The 18863-nt window shown below is 45.6% G+C and overlaps 1 protein-coding gene across 1 annotated transcript in view; it reads right to left on the bottom strand.

The window, feature by feature from the left end:
* ELAVL2 (ELAV like RNA binding protein 2) overlaps positions 1–18863 on the bottom strand; it is a 124115-nt gene that overhangs the window by 17859 nt on the left and 87393 nt on the right. Inside the window, exons 4-5 of the mRNA XM_035140883.3 lie at positions 15226–15329; positions 3716–3869 (exon numbers count right to left, since the gene is read on the bottom strand). Of these exons, the coding sequence (XP_034996774.1) occupies positions 3716–3869; positions 15226–15329 (258 nt within the window). The remainder of the gene's footprint in view (positions 1–3715; positions 3870–15225; positions 15330–18863) is intronic.

Genomic DNA, 18863 nt, shown 5'->3' with positions numbered 1-18863 from the left:
TAGTATGTTGCATTAATTGTTTTATTGCATAATTTTGGAACATTTGTCCTTGTTGTTTAGTTTTCTGGAGACTGCTTAGAGCAGTGTTTCCGAAAGTGGGCAATACCGCCCTTCTGGGGGTGGGGGGCAGACGGGTGCTGGAACGATCCAGGGGGGTGGTAGCAACCTTGTATGCAATTGGCAGGCCTTGAAGAAATACAAGCGGGAGGTGGTAGCATAAGGAAAGGAAAATTGGAAAACCCGTTCTTACTACACCAGTTTCATCAGTTGTGTAATGACATTTACTGTCAGGTCAGGAGGTGTTGGGAGGCAGCAACCAGGCCTCCCCTGGATCCGGTGATCATGCTGGAGGCAAGGGGTTTCCAAGGCTTGGGGGAACTCTTTTCGGCTTCACCCAGGCCTGGGAAGTGGATTGTAGCCTGCCTGCCTATTTAGCCAATGGCAGGTGGGCTGCAGCGCTAGCCCCACCCTTGGGGCAGATGGGACTGAGCCATCAGGCTTCACCTGAGTAATTTTTTTCCTGAAAAGAGGGCGGTAGGCCAAATAAGTTTGGAAACTTCTGGTTTAGTGGTATTTCCACCTATTAAGCGGTACACAAATTGCTTCACACTCAACGTAATGTTAACACTTAAGCTTAAGGGATCAGAGAAGATCATAGCCTTCTGGAGGCACAGAAGGCCCCCAGGTTCTAACTCTGGAATCTCCAGGTAAAGGTAAAGGGACCCCTGACCATTAGGTCCAGTTGTGACCGGCTCTGGGGTTGCGGCGCTCATCTCGTGTTATTGGCCGAGGGAGCCGGCGTACAGCTTCCAGGTCATGTGACCAGCATGACAAAGCCACTTCTGGCGAAACCAGAGCAGCACACGGAAACGCCGTTTACCTTCCCGCTGTAGCGGTACCTATTTATCTACTTGCACTTTGACATGCTTTCAAATTGCTAGGTTGGCAGGTAGGGATGGGCAAAACCCCCTGCCTGAATCCCCTGAAAGCCACTGTTTAATTAGTACAACATAAGGCAATGATATTAGGTGACTTGGTTAATTTTCAGAATCAGGCACTTCTACTCAAAACCACGCCATTTTGCTTTTGCGCGTGAATTATTATTATTTGCCTTTCGCTTTTCCATACACGGTTACTTTGTCTGCCCAACGCCGACACAAATCTGTGTGTGGTGGAGAGGGAGAATTCTCTGGACCTGCCTTTCCTAGGTTCGGGCTATTCCCGATTTTGCACACACCGCTATGAGCAGCGAGATGTAAAATCACATGTGTCATACAGGAGGGACTGGATTAATGCATACGGCAGGGGAGAAGGCAACACACAACACCAGGACTCTACCGAGAGCCCTAGTCAATGGCTATGTTATGTTGCAGCTGCATCTACCCTCCTTCAAGGAGTCAGGCTGGAGGGAGGCATCCCCACATGCAGCAACAGGACTAATTTTAATGTGGATTTCCATTTTGCAATGTTAACTGGGAGTACGCCCTAATCAGCATTGAAGTTCCAGAGTCTACCAAAGCACAGGAAAACTTTACAATCCTCCCAATTGAATGCATGTTTTAGAAACACACATTGTTTTTAAGTAACACCCCCCTGGAATGTGCTATTATATTTTTTTGAAGAGGGAATTTCAGGGAACCCTGAAAAAACTCATTAAAGGTAAAGGGTAAAGGGACCCCTGACCATTAGGTCCAGTCGTGACCGACTCTGGGGTTGCGCGCTCATCTCGCATTATTGGCCGAGGGAGCCGGCGTACAGCTTCCAGGTCATGTGGCCAGCATGACAAAGCTGCTTCTGGCAAACCAGAGCAGCACATGGAAACGCCGTTTACCTTCCCGCTGTAGCGGTTCCTATTTATCTACTAGCATTTTTGACGTGCTTTCGAACTGCTAGGTTGGCAGGAGCTGGGACCGAGCAACGGGAGCTCACCCCGTCACAGGGATTCGAACCGCCAACATTCTGATCAGCAAGCCCTAGGCTCAGTGGCTAATTCCCGTGTAATACTGCAACAATGCATCTTTTTTAAAAAGCAGACAAAACAGCAGGCCTGCAGATAATGCAGCGTTCTCTACAAAGTATGTCTGCATAACCGTGGTTATGTTGATGGTGACAAAAACAAACCCCTGTGTTGCAATACAGAATAATCTGCTCAAATACAGCTGCAACCATGGTTATGGACATAACTAATATGTGGTACTCTAACCTTGCCTCTTGGTTTACCACAGCCCAATAGGATGCTGGTCTAGACATGCTTTTGAGTGATCCATCGGTACGGTTATGTTCTTACAGTGGTGCCTCGCAAGACAAATTTAATTCATTCCGCGAGTCAATTTGTTTTGCGAAAAATTCATCTTGCGAATCGCTGTTTCCCATAGGAATGCATTGAAAAAAATTTCCCCCATAGGAACGCATTAATTAAATTTCAATGCATTCCTATGGGAAACCGCGATTCGCAAAACAAATTCGTCTTGCGAGTCACCATCAGATGAGTCTTGCGAAAAATTCATGTTGCAGGGCATTCGTCTTGCGAGGTACCACTGTACATACTGAATTTTTCCTGTGTATAACACGCCCCCGTGTATAGGACGCCCTCTATTTTTTGGGGGGACGACGACTCCAAATTAAGAAAATCCCCCCTATGCACTATCCATGTATAAGACGAGCCTCAAACTTTAACACAATTATTTAATAAGAAAACCTAGTCTTATACACGGAAAAGTGCGGGACTTAGCCTTTGCATATGCAGTTCCATGGCTGAAATGGGACCCATGCACAGAAACCTACTTTCTGTTCAAATCAAAACCTTGGTTTAGCATAAGCAGCTGATGGTCACAAAGTCACCTGGTCCCATTTAAATTTTGTTCATGACATTGAAGAAAACGCTATCTAGCGCGCAACGCTAGGAAATTACGGCAGAATAATAATAGGAAAGCCTGCTGTATATTTTCCTAGGATTTGAAATGTGTTGGGAGAAAATAGAAGGTCCCTGAACCCTTAATAACGAGAAAGGGTGCTCCATCCTCCAGCCCCTCTAACGGATTAGTCTACTTTACTGAGATTATATTATATCAGAAACAGAAAAACTATCGAGCAATATGCTTACTAGGATAGCAGTGCCTGGAGAGTTAAGACTGAGTTTAATATTTATGCATCAAATCAATATGCCTTTCAGACTTGTTTTTTTAAAAAACCTGTGGGATTTGTTTTCCTCTAGATCTCACAGTTAATATTCTTCAGCACTAGGATAATGCAACATTATATATATATATAAATCTAAGTAGCAATTACTAGTTTGCATTTCATGTAGACTTAACCTAAGATAACAGCAGAGCACTTCCATGTTAAGATTTTGTATTTCCTTATTTTATTTTTAAGGCTGTTTATTAGCACTTTATAAGGAGTACAGGGACTATTTTCACTCGGCGGCTTGGAAATGGGGATTATAGCAGCTGTAAATTTATTACAAGGCATGAAACAGGCTTCAAAACCTGCACCTTCGAGGTGGAAATGACTCAGGGTTGGCTGACTACACTCTACAATCTATTTTAGTCCATGCATATTTATGAAAAACTCCGGCAGAAAATTGCATTTTCTGGCCCATATATACCTTTGATATATTCTGAAGGCAGGCTTGCTGTATTGGAAGGTGGAATATCTCACAACCTGCTAGGCTGAGAAAGGCGAGAGAGATAGCAGGCAACAGCTGTCCACTTACCAGTGACTTGGTCCACTAGAATACGAGAAGTAATGATACGTCCGTACTGGGAGAACAGCTGCTCCAATTCTTTCTGGGTCATCGTTTTTGGGAGACCACTGACATACAGATTTGCATCTCTAATGGAAGCTGAACTCGGTCGCGCATAGGAAACCTGTGGGATGAGAATAAAGCGTTGGCTGTTTCGTCATGAATGGCCATACAAGGAGAACGGAAAGATTGAATTGCGTTTCAAAACCAGATGGGCAATCGAAACGGAGAACCCTGCAGCCTTTGCAACTGGCACCGTGCCGATTGGATAGGTTATCCAATGCCAACAAACTATACCAAATAACTTAGACGTATATTTAAATGTCCTTGTTTTTCGCAATTGCTCTCTAAATTGTGTGCTAAGACACCAACGGTTACAGAAGTCGTTGACGCCATCTCTTTCATCTTCAGCGATGGGTCAGAATTTATAGCAAAATGAAATCAAATCAAAAGCCATCATTGACAAAAAAAAAAAGAACCAATTAGCTAAGGAAGGGAGAAACCTGAAACATATCTAGGGAGGGCAAAAGGAGAGGCAAGTACCCCCTCTCCACAGTGATCCGTGAGTCATTGGGGGTTAGTATAATATACACTACTGATTGTCAGTGTTAGAAACTCATGATATGCAAGCCATAGCTGCCAAGTTTTCCCTTTTCTCACGAGGAAGCCTATTCAGCATAAGGGAAAATCCCTTAAAAAAAGGGATAACTTGGCAGCTATGATGCAAGCTAGGCGCCAATTGGCTCCTTAAACCAGGATTACAGTCACCTAAACTGAATGCCTAGTTGCCATTTGCGGGGGCAATATGACCTGTCACCTGGGCATTGTCACATGGCCGACAGCCAGGTGCAAAATGCGCCTGGTGCCTTGCAAATTTCAAAGACTGCTGTTAGTAATAAAAGCTATAAATGGAAGCTGTACTATGATCTCATTTAGCCAAAGCAAAAAATGTATTTCCCTTTTACAATTTCCAGAACCATCAACAGGGAAGCAGGGCAAGAAGTACATCAGCAGCACCCGCTTTCTGCCCCCAGAGCCCCCAACACTTGTGACACATGAATAATAATAATAATAATAATATTTTTTTATTTGTACCCCGCCCATTTGGCTGAGTCTCCCCAGCCACTCTGGGCGGCTTCCAGTCGAGTATCAAAACAATACAGCAATAGCACAATTACAAAAGTCACAAACAATACATAAACCACATCAAAAAAGACACAACCGAATAGAAAACAATTTCGACATAAATCAAAATCTAAAACTAAGAACACATCCTTAATAGAGTTTAAAATAACTGTATTGAGCATTTGGGGCATTTACTGAGAAGAGGATCACAGACTTGCAGAGTTCCATGGATTGTGTTTCCCATCGCCCTCACAGGCTGCAACAACTACCCAGCTGGCAGCATTTAAGCCAAATGAAAAGCTAGGCCTGTCACCCAAAACAAAAATCAAAAATAACCGATGTGTTATTAGAGACTGTACTGCAATTGAAACACCAACAGTTGCAAAGGTGGCAGGCCAACACTTGTGATTCCAGGAATGGGTCCCACGGCGATCAAATTTGAGGTTTTTGTCAAGAGGACAGAAACAAACCTACCAACTGTGCCAACAAGAGAAAGCCAAGAAGCAGAAAAGGACCTAAACCAGGCATAGGCAAACTCAGCTCTCCAGGTGTTTTGGGACTACAACTCCCATCATCCCTGACCACTGGGTCCTGTTAGCTAGGGATGATGGGAATTGTAGTCCCAAAACATCTGGAGGGCCAAGTTTACCTATGCCTGCCCTAAATCCTTCTTTCTTTTGTGAATGGCAGTGCCCTGTATGTACAGTGGTACATCGACTTACGAATTTAATGCGTTCCGAACGCACATTTGTAAGTCGAACAAATTTGTAAGTCAAATCCCATAGGAATGCATTGGGAGAAAAAATTCGTAAGTCGAAGCAGCCCTATCTAAAAATCCGTAAGTCGAAAAAATCCTATCTGAACCGCATCCAAGATGGCGGACAGAGCTCCGTTCGTAAGTAGAAACATTCGTAAGTAGAGTTATTCGTAAGTCGAGGTACCACTGTAGTTGCAGAAATCCATCTTGTTCTCGCATTTTTAACAACAACCACTTTTATTATTTATACCCCGCCCATAGTTTTCCCGACTGTTTTTCCTTTCCCCTCGCCTTCACACCTGCAGATTGGCTCCATGTTTGAATGGTGCTCATCAAAGCACCACTATTTGCTGCATGACATGGCGAGAGTTGGCCTTGCGCGGGACCAACATGCTGCCTTGGTTTCAACGCCGCCGCTGCTGTAACGGACTTTGCTACGATTTAAGCTAACCAAATTTATTTCCTCCTGTTGATATCTCAGTGATTTGGACTAGAGTGAGAAAGAGGTTTGCAAGCTAAACGTGCCGAAACAATATCAAATTGCTCTTCGTAGGTTATGGGAAATTTTAAACTGTGGTGTCTCCCCCCCTCCAGCTTGCCAATGTGGGAAGGCATATATCATACTATGCAGGGCGCAGAGATTGGATGCCTGTCACCAGCCTCCAAGTGTTTTTTGCTTGCCTGGAAGGCATTGTTGAAGTTCAATGCAAGGATGCAACAGTGTACAGTATTTGTGTGTGTGTGTGCCGAACTCCGATGTTTGTGGGGTCTACTGTATTAAGTTGTATGGATTGCTCCACTCAAAAGGCTGCGCACGAGGGAGGAGGCACTGGCCTCTGGTTAAAAATGGTCCGTCCCCCCCCGATAGAAAATGTGTTTGATATAACAAAAATATTGTCCTAAGCATCCATGAAACAATTTATTTACATTTCTTGCAGGGTGGGTTTGATTTAAATCAAATGGATTTAAATCACAATTTAAATCACTGGTCAGTAAGGCTTGATTTAATTTTTTTTTTTACATTCTTGCTGGCATAATCTTAATATTTACAATCAGATGAAGGTTTCATTTTTGGAATAATAAAATTTCAGAATGGTTTTTACAGTTCTCTCAAAGATTACTGATTTGGTTATTCTAGAAATACATAGATGATTATGAAATTATTGCTTATACTGTATTTGGAAAACTTTTCTGCTGTAATTTATTGGAAGGAGAAAAGTAATCATTTCCTTAAGAACAATTTAAACAATTTATTTAACTAAAACAATAACACTGTAGCATATGTATCCATGTGTGTTAACTGATGTGGTTTAAACGATTAAAAAAAAAAAAACCAGACTGAGTTTAGCACACATTAAAAACTTTAAACAAATCCTTATTTCCTGATGGATATAGCCTTTGGATGTAACTTAAATAGAAAACTATCTCTAAAAGATTTTTCCTCCAACAGCATTTTATTTTAAAAATCCGATTTAAATCAAAAGAAATCTGATTTAAATTTTAAAAAACCCGATATTTTTTAAAAATTGAAAAATCATTGATTTTTATCCATCCTGCATTCTTCTGAGCTGTCTTGAGTGTGAATGTGGGAAAGTGGCGTAGAAACCAGAGTCGGGGAACCAATAGCTCTCAAGATATTGCTATACTACAACTCCTATCATCCTGACTATTGGGCCAGGCTGGAATAAGAGCTTTTCAACAGGTTTTGAAGCAGAGGTTGGATGGCCAATGGGTCAGGGGTGCCTCAGCTGAGATTCCTGCATTGCAGGGGGTTGGACTAGATGGCCCTTGGAGTCCCTTCCAACCCAACAATTCTATGATTCTGCGATAGATTGCTGGAGCACATTTGGGAGGCCACAGGCTCGCCATCCCTGAAATAAATAAGCTTGACGATGGAAGAGATTGATGAATATTTCAATACTGTCGTTCAGGCAAGTTCTCCCAGCAGTTTACAGAAATTGAATAGCATCCACAAACAAAATGTGTGTGTGTGTGTGGCATCCCACTCAGACTCAGAGTAGACCTGCTGGAATAATTGAAGTCCAGTGATTTTAATAGGATTACTGAGTAAGACTCAAGGGCTTTTTTGCATCCAGAACTGGGCACTATTGCCAAGATGAGAACAAACTTGTTCATGGCAAGTTCCAGCACCTCTTTTTTTCTAGAAAAATAGCAGTGATATGACTGATATTTGCTATCGGTCAAAACAATTCTGATCACAATTTTTAAAACTCGTGTAGACAATTTAAAAAGGGACCTAGATTTTTTTTTATTATTATTTTTGGTCCCAACACAAATTGTTATTCTCCCTCGCATCTGCAGAAGCACTTCACTTTATCTTGAAAGTACAGTCCTGTGGTATTTAATTACCCTGTCAAGAGCACTAAATGGCTTGGCACCAAGCCCTTTCCCTCAATCTCCACTGATTGATAGCATCAATAAAATCCACTCACTTTAATTAAACCTCCAAATAGGACCTCCTTTCGCCACTCACTACGATCAATGTTCTTTAATATGGAAAGTACAAAATGCAGAGGTTGCAAAGGGGGCTTCTTCCTCCTCACCTTCACAGTTCATTTCCTTCAGATGTTCTAAGGGGATTTTTATACAATGCATACATATTTCACCGTTCTCTTGACACGTTGGGTAATGGAAAAGATCGCCGTTAAAAACTGTCGCCTACCAAACCATACTTCTCACTTGCATGAGATTTTCTGCGGCTGTTTTTCTCTTCTTCAAATATGTACACTGGAAAGAGGCGGTGCTACTTTCCCGCAAAGTATATTTGGTTATCTATATTTTCTAACGTCCGACAACTGTAGTTCAAGCATTTATCCCGCTCTGAAAAGCATGTTCATAAATTCAGAAGTTTGCAGAATACAGACGGCACTGGAACAATTTATTACACCAGTGTATGTGTTTGGAAGTAACCCTTGCTGCCAAGTGGAAGCGAGACCTTCCTTAAATACAGAAGCCTATTTAAGCTATTTGTTGTCTTTGTCCATGGAGTTTTCTTGGCAGGGATACTGGAGTGGTTTGACAGTTCCTTCTCCAGGTGGATCACGTTTAGTCAAAACACTCCACTATGACCTGTCCATCTTGGGTGGCCCTGCACGGCATAGCCCATAGCTTCTCTGAGCTATTCAAGCCCCTTCGCCACGACAAGGCATTGATCCATGAAAAGGTCCGTATAGTTAAAGCCAGGCATCCCCAAACTTTGGCCCTCCAGATGTTTTTGGACTACAATTCCCATCATCCCTGACCATTGGTCCTGTTAGCTAGGGATCATGGGAGTTGTAGGCCAAAACATCTGGAGGGCCGCAGTTTGGGGATGCCTGGTTAAAGCTATGGTTTTCCCATTAGTGATGTATGGAAGTGAGAGCTGGACCATAAAGAAGGCTGATCGCCGAAGAATTGGCGCTTTTGAATTATGGTGCTGGAGGAGACTCTTGAGAGTCCCATGGACTGCAAGAAGATCAAACCTATCCATTCTTAAGGAAATCAGCCCTGAGTGCTCACTGGAATGACAGATCCTGAAACTGAGGCTCCAATACTTTGGCCACCTCATGAGAAGAGAAGACTCCCTGGAAAAGACCTTGATGTTGGGAAAGATGGAGGGCACTAGGAGAAGGGGACGACAGAGGATGAGATGGTTGGACAGTGTTCTCGAAGCTACGAACATGAGTTTGACCAAACTGTGGGAGGCAGTGGAAGACAGGAGTACCTGGCGTGCTATGGTCCATGGGGTCACAAAGAGTCAGATATGACTAAACGACTAAACAACACCAACATTTAAGCTATTTAAGTGCAATGTGACTTTTAAGCATGTACATTAAAACTTCTTTGCTGCCTGCATTTTTAGGTTTACCTAGAAATAAAAAATCAAGAAACATCCATCTCGCTACCAAAGAGGCAAGTCAATTTTAAACTCAAACGTGGCTTGGCTCTTCAACAGTAAGCCTGGTTGCACTTGGAAACAGAAAGCAAAGCAAAATAAATGTAGGCCTGTGAGCTCTGATACCCTTTAAAAATCAAGTTCCTTTATCCGACTCTTATATGAACCAATACATTTCACAACAAAGTTTGGCAAAAAACAATTTCAGTAACTGGGACAGTTATTGCATAGGTAACTATTAAAACTTTAGAGCAGTTGCGTTAAAAAAAGAAGAAGTTTCAAATTCCACTTGCCAACACCTCCGTAATGGCAATGCATTTATGATTTTTTAAATACTGCTGAGTGGGAAGAAAACCTACAGAGATAAAATGAAGGTTGTTTTTTTTTAAGCTATATTCCCCTGACAGGTGATAATTATACATACACACATTAATTGACAATGCCGAAGAAATGTCATGTCAAGAAATCTTCCATGAAAGAAAAATGGAATATTTGGCTAGCCTTTGCCCGGTGAGGAATTAATTCTAACCTGCACTGTGGATTTAAAGACAGGTTTGTTTGTTTTGTTTTTATTAGCCAACCCAAAAATAAATAAGTAGGAAGAGTTGTTCCAATATTCCTACTCTTCTCTCTATGAGCATTTTGTAAATGCAATTTACAAAAGCCCCAATTTGCTTTATCTTACCCATAGCATGTCCTGCCTAGAGCTGACAACTAAGCAGGTTAGTGAAGTCTAGTAAATTTAATTAGATTCTTCTATTTTTCTGAGAGAGTAGGGAGGGCAAATTGCTTTGGCTGAGCAACCGAGGAGTTTCTATCCTGGTATCATCTCTGGCTGCCCATCTCACTTCACAACGTGTCGTTGTGACTAAAAATGCAACCAATGTTATGCTTTTCTCTTCAGAAAGCATAGTATCCCACTGTTTAAAGTCTGATGACCATGCTTAACGTGCGTCAAATCCACCAAGGGCCAGGGATGCCTAAAAAGTAGCCTTCTGGCTTCTACTTCTCATGTAGCAATGAGGTATTTGCACCAAGTCCACCTTCCCTACCAAGATTTCCTCTTCTCCATCACTGTATCGGAAGGCATGCAACGTAATGCTGCCATGGCAAAAAGGGATTAGACAGAGGTCTGCCTGTAACTTTGGAAACCAAGATGTATGATCAGCAGGGAGGGTAAAGGCAAAGGTAAAGGTAAAGGACCCCTGGACGGTTATAAGTCCAGTCAAAGGCGCCTATGGGGTTGCAGCGCTCATCTCGCTTTCAGGCCAAGGGAGCTGGCGTTTGTCCGCAGACAGCTTTCTAGGTCATGTGGCCAGCAGGACTAAACCGCTTCTGGCGCAACAGGACACCGTGACAGAAACCTACCTCTTTTAAAGACCGGCATGTGAATGAGTCAGCTTTAACTAAAGCCTCTTACTGCTTTGTGCAAGCCACATCTCCTGAATCTTTACTTCATGGTTAACTGCAATGGTAGAAGTCCACTAGAGATGCAGGTGGCGCTGTGGTCTAAACCACAGAGCCTAGGGCTTGCCAATCAGAAGGTCGGTGGTTCAAATCCCCGTGGCGGGGTGAGCTCCCGTTGCTCGGTCCCTGCTCCTGCCCACCTAGGAGTTCGAAAGCACATCAAAGTGGAAGTAGATAAATAGGTACCGCTCCGGTGGGAAGGGAAACGGTGTTACCGTGTGCTGCTCTGGTTCACCAGAAGCGGCTTAGTCATGCTTCCCACATGACCCAGAAGCTGTACGCCAGCTCCCTCGGCCAGTAAAGCGAGATGAGTGCTGCAACCCCAGAGTCGTCCGTGACTGGACCTAACGGTTAGGGGTCCCTATACCCTTTACCTTAGAAGCCCACTAGATCAGGCATCTCCAAACTGCAGCCCTCCAGATGTTTTGGCCTACAACTCCCATGATCCCTGGCTAACAGGACCAGTAGTCGAGGAAGATGGGAAATGTAGTCCAAAACATCTGGAGGGCCGAAATTTGGGGATGCCTGCACTAGATGGTTCCATTTTGGCTCTAAGTCCTAGAGGACCTGCTCCCTACCTTGCAGGCCTTTTTCTACCTGACCTGGGAGGGCAGGACCCTCACCAACCCCATCAGCCTCAGCTAAGGTAAAGGACCCCTGGACGGTTAAGTCCAGTGGAGACTATGGGGTTGCAGCGCTCATCTTGCTTTCAGGCCAAAGGAGCCAGTATTTGTCCACAGCCAGCTTTTCCAGGTCATGTGGCCATCAGGACTAAACCGCTTCTGGCTCAACGGGACACCATGACAGAAACCAGAGCACACGGAAACAGGGGCGTAGCCAGGATGAAAATCGGGGGGGCAAGGGGCGGGGCCAAGGGGCGGGGCCACATCGGAGCAGCCCGAAATCGGGCTGCTCCGACTCCCTCCTTCCCCTCCGCGATAGGAAGGGACGAGGGGGAGCCAGGATCAGCCCGAAATCAGGCTGCTCCGACTCCCTCCTCCCCCTCCGCGATAGGAACGGACGAGGGGGAGCCAGGATCAGCCCGAAATCGGGCTGCTCCGACTCCCTCCTCCCCCTCCGCGATAGGAACGGACGAGGGGGAGCCAGGATCAGCCCGAAATCGGGCTGCTCTGACTCCCTCCTCCCCCTCCGCGATAGGAACGGACGAGGGGGAGCCAGGATCAGCCCGAAATCGGGCTGCTCCGACTCCCTCCTCCCCCTCCGCGATAGGAAGGGACGAGGGGGAGCCAGGATCAGCCCGAAATCGGGCTGCTCCGACTCCCTCCTCCCCCTCCACGTTCGGAAGGGACGAGGGGGAGCCAGGATCAGCCTGAAATCGGGCTGCTCCGATCCCCTCCTCCCCCTCTGCAATCGCTGGGGCAGGTGGAGGGAAAGCCCCAGAGCCGCGCAAAGCGGTTGCCTGGCTTTCCCTCCGCCCGCCCCACAGCCAGCCGGCTAGAAGGGAGGTCTCCCTTCTCCCTTGCTGGCTGTGGGGCGGAGGGAGGGAAAGCCAGCCAAACGCTTTGCGCGGCTCTGGTGCTTTCCCGCCGCCCGCCCCACAGCCAGCCAGGGAGAAGGGAGACGGCACCGGGCGGGCAGTGGGGCAGGCTGGCCAGTGGCCCTGCTTCTAGGGGGGGCAATTGCCCCCTCCCGCCCCCCCTGCCTACGCCCATGCACGGAAACTTTGTTGCCCTTTCTGCCGCAATGGTACCTATTTATCTCATTGCACTGGTGTGCTTTCGAACTGCTAGGTTGGCAGGAGCTGGGACAGAACAACTGGAGCTCACCCCGTCACGGGGATTCGAACCGCCAACCTTCTGCTCGGAAGCCCAAGAGGCTCAGTGGTTTAGACCACAGCACCCCCTGGGTCCCTCAGCAGGGAAGACGAAGTGGTTAATTACTAAGACAAAGTCTTAGTTTAAGTCCTGATGATAACACAAGCGTGACCACACTGCCAAGGCCACTATACACACTGAAGGGGTATAGGTGGCATCCTGCAGGCAACACACAAGCACACTGTACTCAAAAAGGTTCACGCTTGGCTCCAGGTCATGCGTAGGCAAACTAAGCCCCAGGGCCCGGATCAGGCCCAATCGCCTTCTAAATCTGCCCTGCAGTCCATCTGGGAATCAGCATGTTTTTACATGAGTAGAATGTGTGCTTTTAATTCAAATGCATCTTTGGTTATTTGTGGGGCATAAGAATCCCCCCCCCCAAAATAGTCCGCCCCCCAAGGTCTGAGGTCTAGTGGACCGGCTCTCTGCTGAAAAAGTTTGCTGACCCCTGCTCCAGGTAATAACCGTGCAAAAATTCCCGGGAATGGATTCCGAAATAGCATAGCACATTCAAGGAAGGTGACCTTCAGTATGAGTAACATGCTCATGGGGTGTTTACAATGCAGTCAAACTAACCATGTATGTTTGCTAGATGGGCGCATGAAGTGTACAGAGTTTCCCAGTAAGTTTAAGGGGGGGGGGAGGTGTAGCCACCTACCTCCACACCTGGCCAGGCCACTTCCTCTTTGCACTTTGGCTTCCCATCACCAAGCCATAAATGTGAGAACCATCTGCATGCCTGAGCTCCATTGCTCAGACACCATCTTAAGCCGTTTTAACCCCGCCAGAACAAAGCTGCTGTATCTGTTACTCTTCAATAGGTATTCCGAGTGAGTAAATTCTATTTTTACGTTTTACAAGATTTGTTTGTGCGATTACTGCTTTAAGGTGAAAATACCTTAAAGCATCCTGGGTTACTTAAACAAAAAGGCTACAACAAGCCTATCTAAGCTTCCCTTTTAAGCTGCAAAGGGATGCACTTCTGCTGAACTCACAGATGTGAGGAAGGAAGTATCGTATCTAATAGATATACTGTATTTCACTGCATAATGGTCCTGTTTTTAATGCTGATTTTGTTTTTCAAAAAAAGGGGGTGCGACCAGAGGCATGGGGAGAGCAAGCGGAAGCGGAAGACAAAGCAACTGTTGCTATTTGGGCCTGTATTTCTGTAACACACCACTTGAGGCGACGGCTTTGCAAGAATGGAACAGCCGTTCCAAGTTTGGACAGGAAGTTCCAGTGAGGAATGCCGCGGGAACAGAAAAACGAGCGGTGATGGCGCCACCTGCAGCCAGGCCTGCTAGCGCCCAACGCATCTTCCTGCAGCCCAGCAGACCCCAGCATTGGTTTCCGCCAAAATTAAAGGTTTTTTAAAAAGATTTTAAAAAGGAGGAGGAGGAGGATGGGGAGAAATGTTCCCACCTGCTCCGCTTCCCCTAGGAGCTCGTGGCGGAGGAGGAAAGAAAGGGGCCTGAGGCTTAGCAGAGCCTCAGAAGCTGCCCTGCGACTATTATGCAGTGAATGCTTTGGGAACGATTTCCAGGTCTTGGAAAAAATGGGGTGCGACTATTATGCGGTGGCAATGATTATGTGGTTAAACACTTTATCCTCTCCTAGCATCTAAACCAGGGATCCCCAAACTGAGGCCCGGGGGCCGGATGCGGCCCAATTGCCTTCTAAATCCGGCCCGTGGACGGTCCAGGAATCAGCATGTTTTTACATGAGTAGAATGTCCTTCTATTTAAAATGCATCTCTGGGTTATTTGTGGGGCCTGCCTGGTGTTTTTAAATGAGTAGAATGTGTCCTTTTATTTAAAATGCATTTCTGGGTTATTTGTGGGGCATAGGAAGTTTGCTGACCCCTGATCTAAACACTAGAACGCTATGTATTATTACCAAGTGTAAGAATGCCATTTCAGAAAACAGTGGTACCTCTACTTACGAGTAACTCTACTTACGAATGTTTCTACTTACAAATGGAAATCCGTCCGCCATCTTGGATGCGGTTTAGATAGGATTTTTTCTACTTACGAATTTTTATATAGGGTTGCTTCTACTTACGAATTTTGCTTTATATAGGGTTGCTTCTACTTACGAATTTTTTCTCCCAATGTATTCCTATGGGATTCGACTTACAAATTTGTTCGGCTTACGAATGTGCGTTCGGAACGCATTAAATTCATAAGTAGAGGTACCACTGTATTTGCAAATGCCTGCTATGGGGATAAAAACTTGCCCTAAATATCCTTGCATATGCAAACTAGTAGAATAGGCCCCGGGAATCAAAGGAATAAACCACCAATTCCAAAACCAGGTATAGCTTTTGGAAACCCTCAGGACAAATAGCAACGTGCATTGTCTTCCAGTAGCACTTAATTCCCTCCATAAAAATTCTACATACTTTTATTGTTTTGGTTTGAAGTCTCAATCCATTCAGTGTGTTGATCGCCTTTTCAGCATCCTTAGGGTCAATGTAGTTCACAAATCCATACCCCAAGCTTTGTCCTGAATGTAAAAAAGAAAAAAAGAGGAGGAAGAAAAATATTATTACCGAACGATGCAAGCAATTACATTTGTATCTTAACCCTTTATTAGCAAGAGGTAAGTAAACTAGTTTACGCTGAAGACAAAAAAAGACAGCCTAAGTAACTTTTAAAATAATTTATAGTCACCGACTAATTTACTTCCTAAGTACTCACTGAAGCACACAAACAAACTATGCTATTGTCAGAAGAACAGCAATGGTGCAATTTGTCACAGAACTTTAAACAGATGCTGGTACACAATGTTTGGAATTTCTGAAGCACAAGTTAGCATACAGCAAATATACTTAGATATACAAATATAGGTATTCTATTCAGGGAGCCTGGTAAAATGGATCCAAGCTTTTTGCAGGGTGAGCTCTGCTCTTGAGATATGAAACACATTTTCTATCAGGGTAGGGGTACCATTTTTAACCAGAGGCCAGTGCCTCCTCCCTCATGGGCTGCCTTTTGAGTGGAGCATAGGGTTGCCAGACTCAATAGAGGACAGGACTTCTGTGCCTTTAATTGCCCTGCTCTCTTTTGAGTCTGGAAGCCTTAAAGAGAAACCAGCAGACCCTTTGCTTGGAAATTAAACAAAGGGTCTGCTGTTTTCTCTTTACGGTTTCCAGACTCAAAAGAGAGCAGGGCAATTAAAGGCACAGAAGTCCTGTCCTCTATTGAGTCTGGCAACCCTAGTGGAGCAATCCATACGACTTAATACCCCCACAGACATCAGAGGAGTTTGGCACCCACCCACACAGAGATTTCTCCATCCTTGCAGCCATGAGGCATCGTTGAACTTCAACAATGCATTCCAGGCAGGCAAAAACACCTGGAGGCTGGTGAGAGATACCTGCTTATGATGCAATTATCCCCCATGTTAGGCAACAGTCGCATATAATAAATATTGATAGTGGACATAAAGTGCATGTCCTTTCTGATACACTGGTTTGTTACTTGTGGACACATGCATGTTCCCATCAATTCCCTCTTTCTCCCAAAGGTCTCCTGCGCTCTCCAAAAATCTGAATTTGGAGGGTTCACCCCAGAGAGCTGTAAGACGTGTTGTGGGGGAAAGGGAAAACGAGTCCCTTGTCTTTCTACCAGTGGGAACCACCATTGTATCAAATGCTATTTTGTTGACCTGTAAAAGGATAGCAAAGAGGAAAGCAGGCTGTCACCATAAAAGACCTATAAACTATTAATATTTATTATATTGACAGTGACATAAAGTCAGACATGAAAGATGCTACAGTGGGGGGGGGAGTATTTGAGCCCCTGCTAAATTTGCCCGTTTGCCCTCTGACGAAGAAATGACCAGTCCATAATGTTAATGGTAGGTTTATTATTGCTGTGAGAGACAGAATAACAACAGGAAAACCCCCAGAAACACAGAAGACAAAAGTCAGAGATTGAGGTGCATTATAATGAGTGAAATAAGTATTTGATCCCCTATCAACCAGCCAGATGTCAGGCTACCTGGTAAATTCACTGTATGTAACCTGTAATCCCGGCTCATTACAGTACCTGTACAAAAGACACATGTCTACAGAAGCAATCAATCCAGCAGATTCCAAAGTAGCCACCATGACCAAAACCAAAGAGCTGTCCAAGGATGTCAGGGACAAGATTGTAGACCTGCACAAGGCTGGACTGGGCTACAAGACTATTGCGTGACGAGGCTACCAGAAATCCCCCTTAAATAACTCACAACACACACACTATTTTAGGTTTGGGTTTTTGGCATTATTTTGGCCACAACTTTATTTAAATACAATTAAATTTTGAGTGTTGGCTTAGGCTTTTGGTTAATCCATCTGTCCCCTTCTTGGGACAGGACCATCTCCATCTGTCCCGCTTGGGACAGGACCAGCTCCGACTTCCCTATGCGTATAGGGAAGTCAAGCAAACACCCCATGGGAGAGGAGTAGCTGTGCCCAGGCATTCCCCTCCTCGACCAGGAATGTTCCCCAAGGCTCGTGCTCTGTAATGGCCCCTCAGCCCCGCCGATGTATGGACTAGAGCCCCAGAGCCCCAGGATTCCTTTAACGGAATACTTCTATGAGGAGCAATATTAAGTATTTATTAACCAAAGCCTAACCGCCAACCTAACAAGTTGTGACAATTTGCTAAGCAGTAGGCAAAAACCAAGTGGCAACAGCCAATCAGCCAAATGGCAAAATTCCTACTGGACCCTTGCAAAGCAAGCGGCCCCGTGAGAGGCAAAGCAAGGTCAGGCTAAAACAGGGGTCCCCAGACTTACCGCGCAGTGAGCCGGTGCCCGCTGCGCCGACCGCGCGGCGGGCAGGAGGGCAGGGGAGTGCGTGCGCAGCGGGCCGGAGGGCGGGGGAGTGCGCGCCCGTGCGCATGCGCACACGCACACGGGCGGGGGGAAAATCGCCGAAAACCGCTTGTGCGCATGCGTATGGGCCTCCCCTGACCCGGAAGTGCATCGGAAATGACCTCTTCTGGGTCGGGAGAGGCCCATACGCATGCGCAAAAAGGATTTTCGGCAATTTTTTGCCGATTTTTCTGATCGTCGCCGCGCCGTGCGCCGTAAGAGCGGGCGGCGGCAGCGGGCGGCGGGGGTCGTCGCGGGCCGGATTGGGAGGCCGATTGGGCCGCATCCGGCCCGGGAGCCGTAGTTTGGGGACCCCTGGGCTAAAACCTTCAGAAACCGCGGCGGGTGGGAGGGAGATTCAAACTTGCAAGAGTGAGGCAAAAACGAAAGACGCTGAATATATAAAGGGGGCCAACCTGCCAATCAAATGTTGCAGCATGCTTTTCTGCAACCACACCCCCTTATCCTTCAGCTCTGGCTTAGCCCAACCCCCACCCAAACCCTCAGGAATTTCTTCCTAGCCCTTCCGCAATCCTCATTATCCCTTATTAGATAAGGAGCTTTGCTAAGCAGCTTGGTGAGAAGGTGACAAGAGTTTTGTCTTCTGGGTTTCTGGGGGTTTTCCTGTTGTGTTATTCTGTCTCTCACAGCTACAATAAACCTACCGTTAAAATTATGGACTGGTCATTTAGCAGGGGATCAAATAATCCCCCCCCCCACACACACTGTACATATGTATCAGGAACACTACATGTGGAGCAGAGGAAAGCAGGGAGGTCCAGCATCTCTGCGGCTTAGAGGGATGGAGCAGGGTCCTGTGGTTGCGCCAATGGAAGGTCTACCACCAGAAAGGGGCTCCCATGAGTCCTATGGCATGTTCCTGCCCCAGCTACACAGTAAGGGAGATTAACAATTATATGTAGTGTGAAAAAATGCACAAGAAAACTAAAGTGCATGGCAATAATACCAGGGTTTATTTTATACCATGTAAAGGATGCTCTAGCACAGTGGTTCTCAAAGGGTGTGGTGCGCCACACTGGTGTGGCAGAAGCAGCATGGCAAGTGGGGTGGGAAGATTCAAAACTATCAATGGAACATTTAAATATTTCAGCATAGTGCAGTATAGTATCAAAATTATTATTTTTATTTGCAGAGTATGGATAGATTTTTTTT

The sequence above is a fragment of the Zootoca vivipara genome, chromosome 15, assembly GCF_965207765.1.
Source record: "Zootoca vivipara chromosome 15, rZooViv2.hap1.1, whole genome shotgun sequence".
NCBI lineage: Eukaryota > Metazoa > Chordata > Lepidosauria > Squamata > Lacertidae > Zootoca > Zootoca vivipara.
Note: the sequence above shows the minus strand (reverse complement) of the source record. Positions and strands in the feature narration are given on the sequence as shown.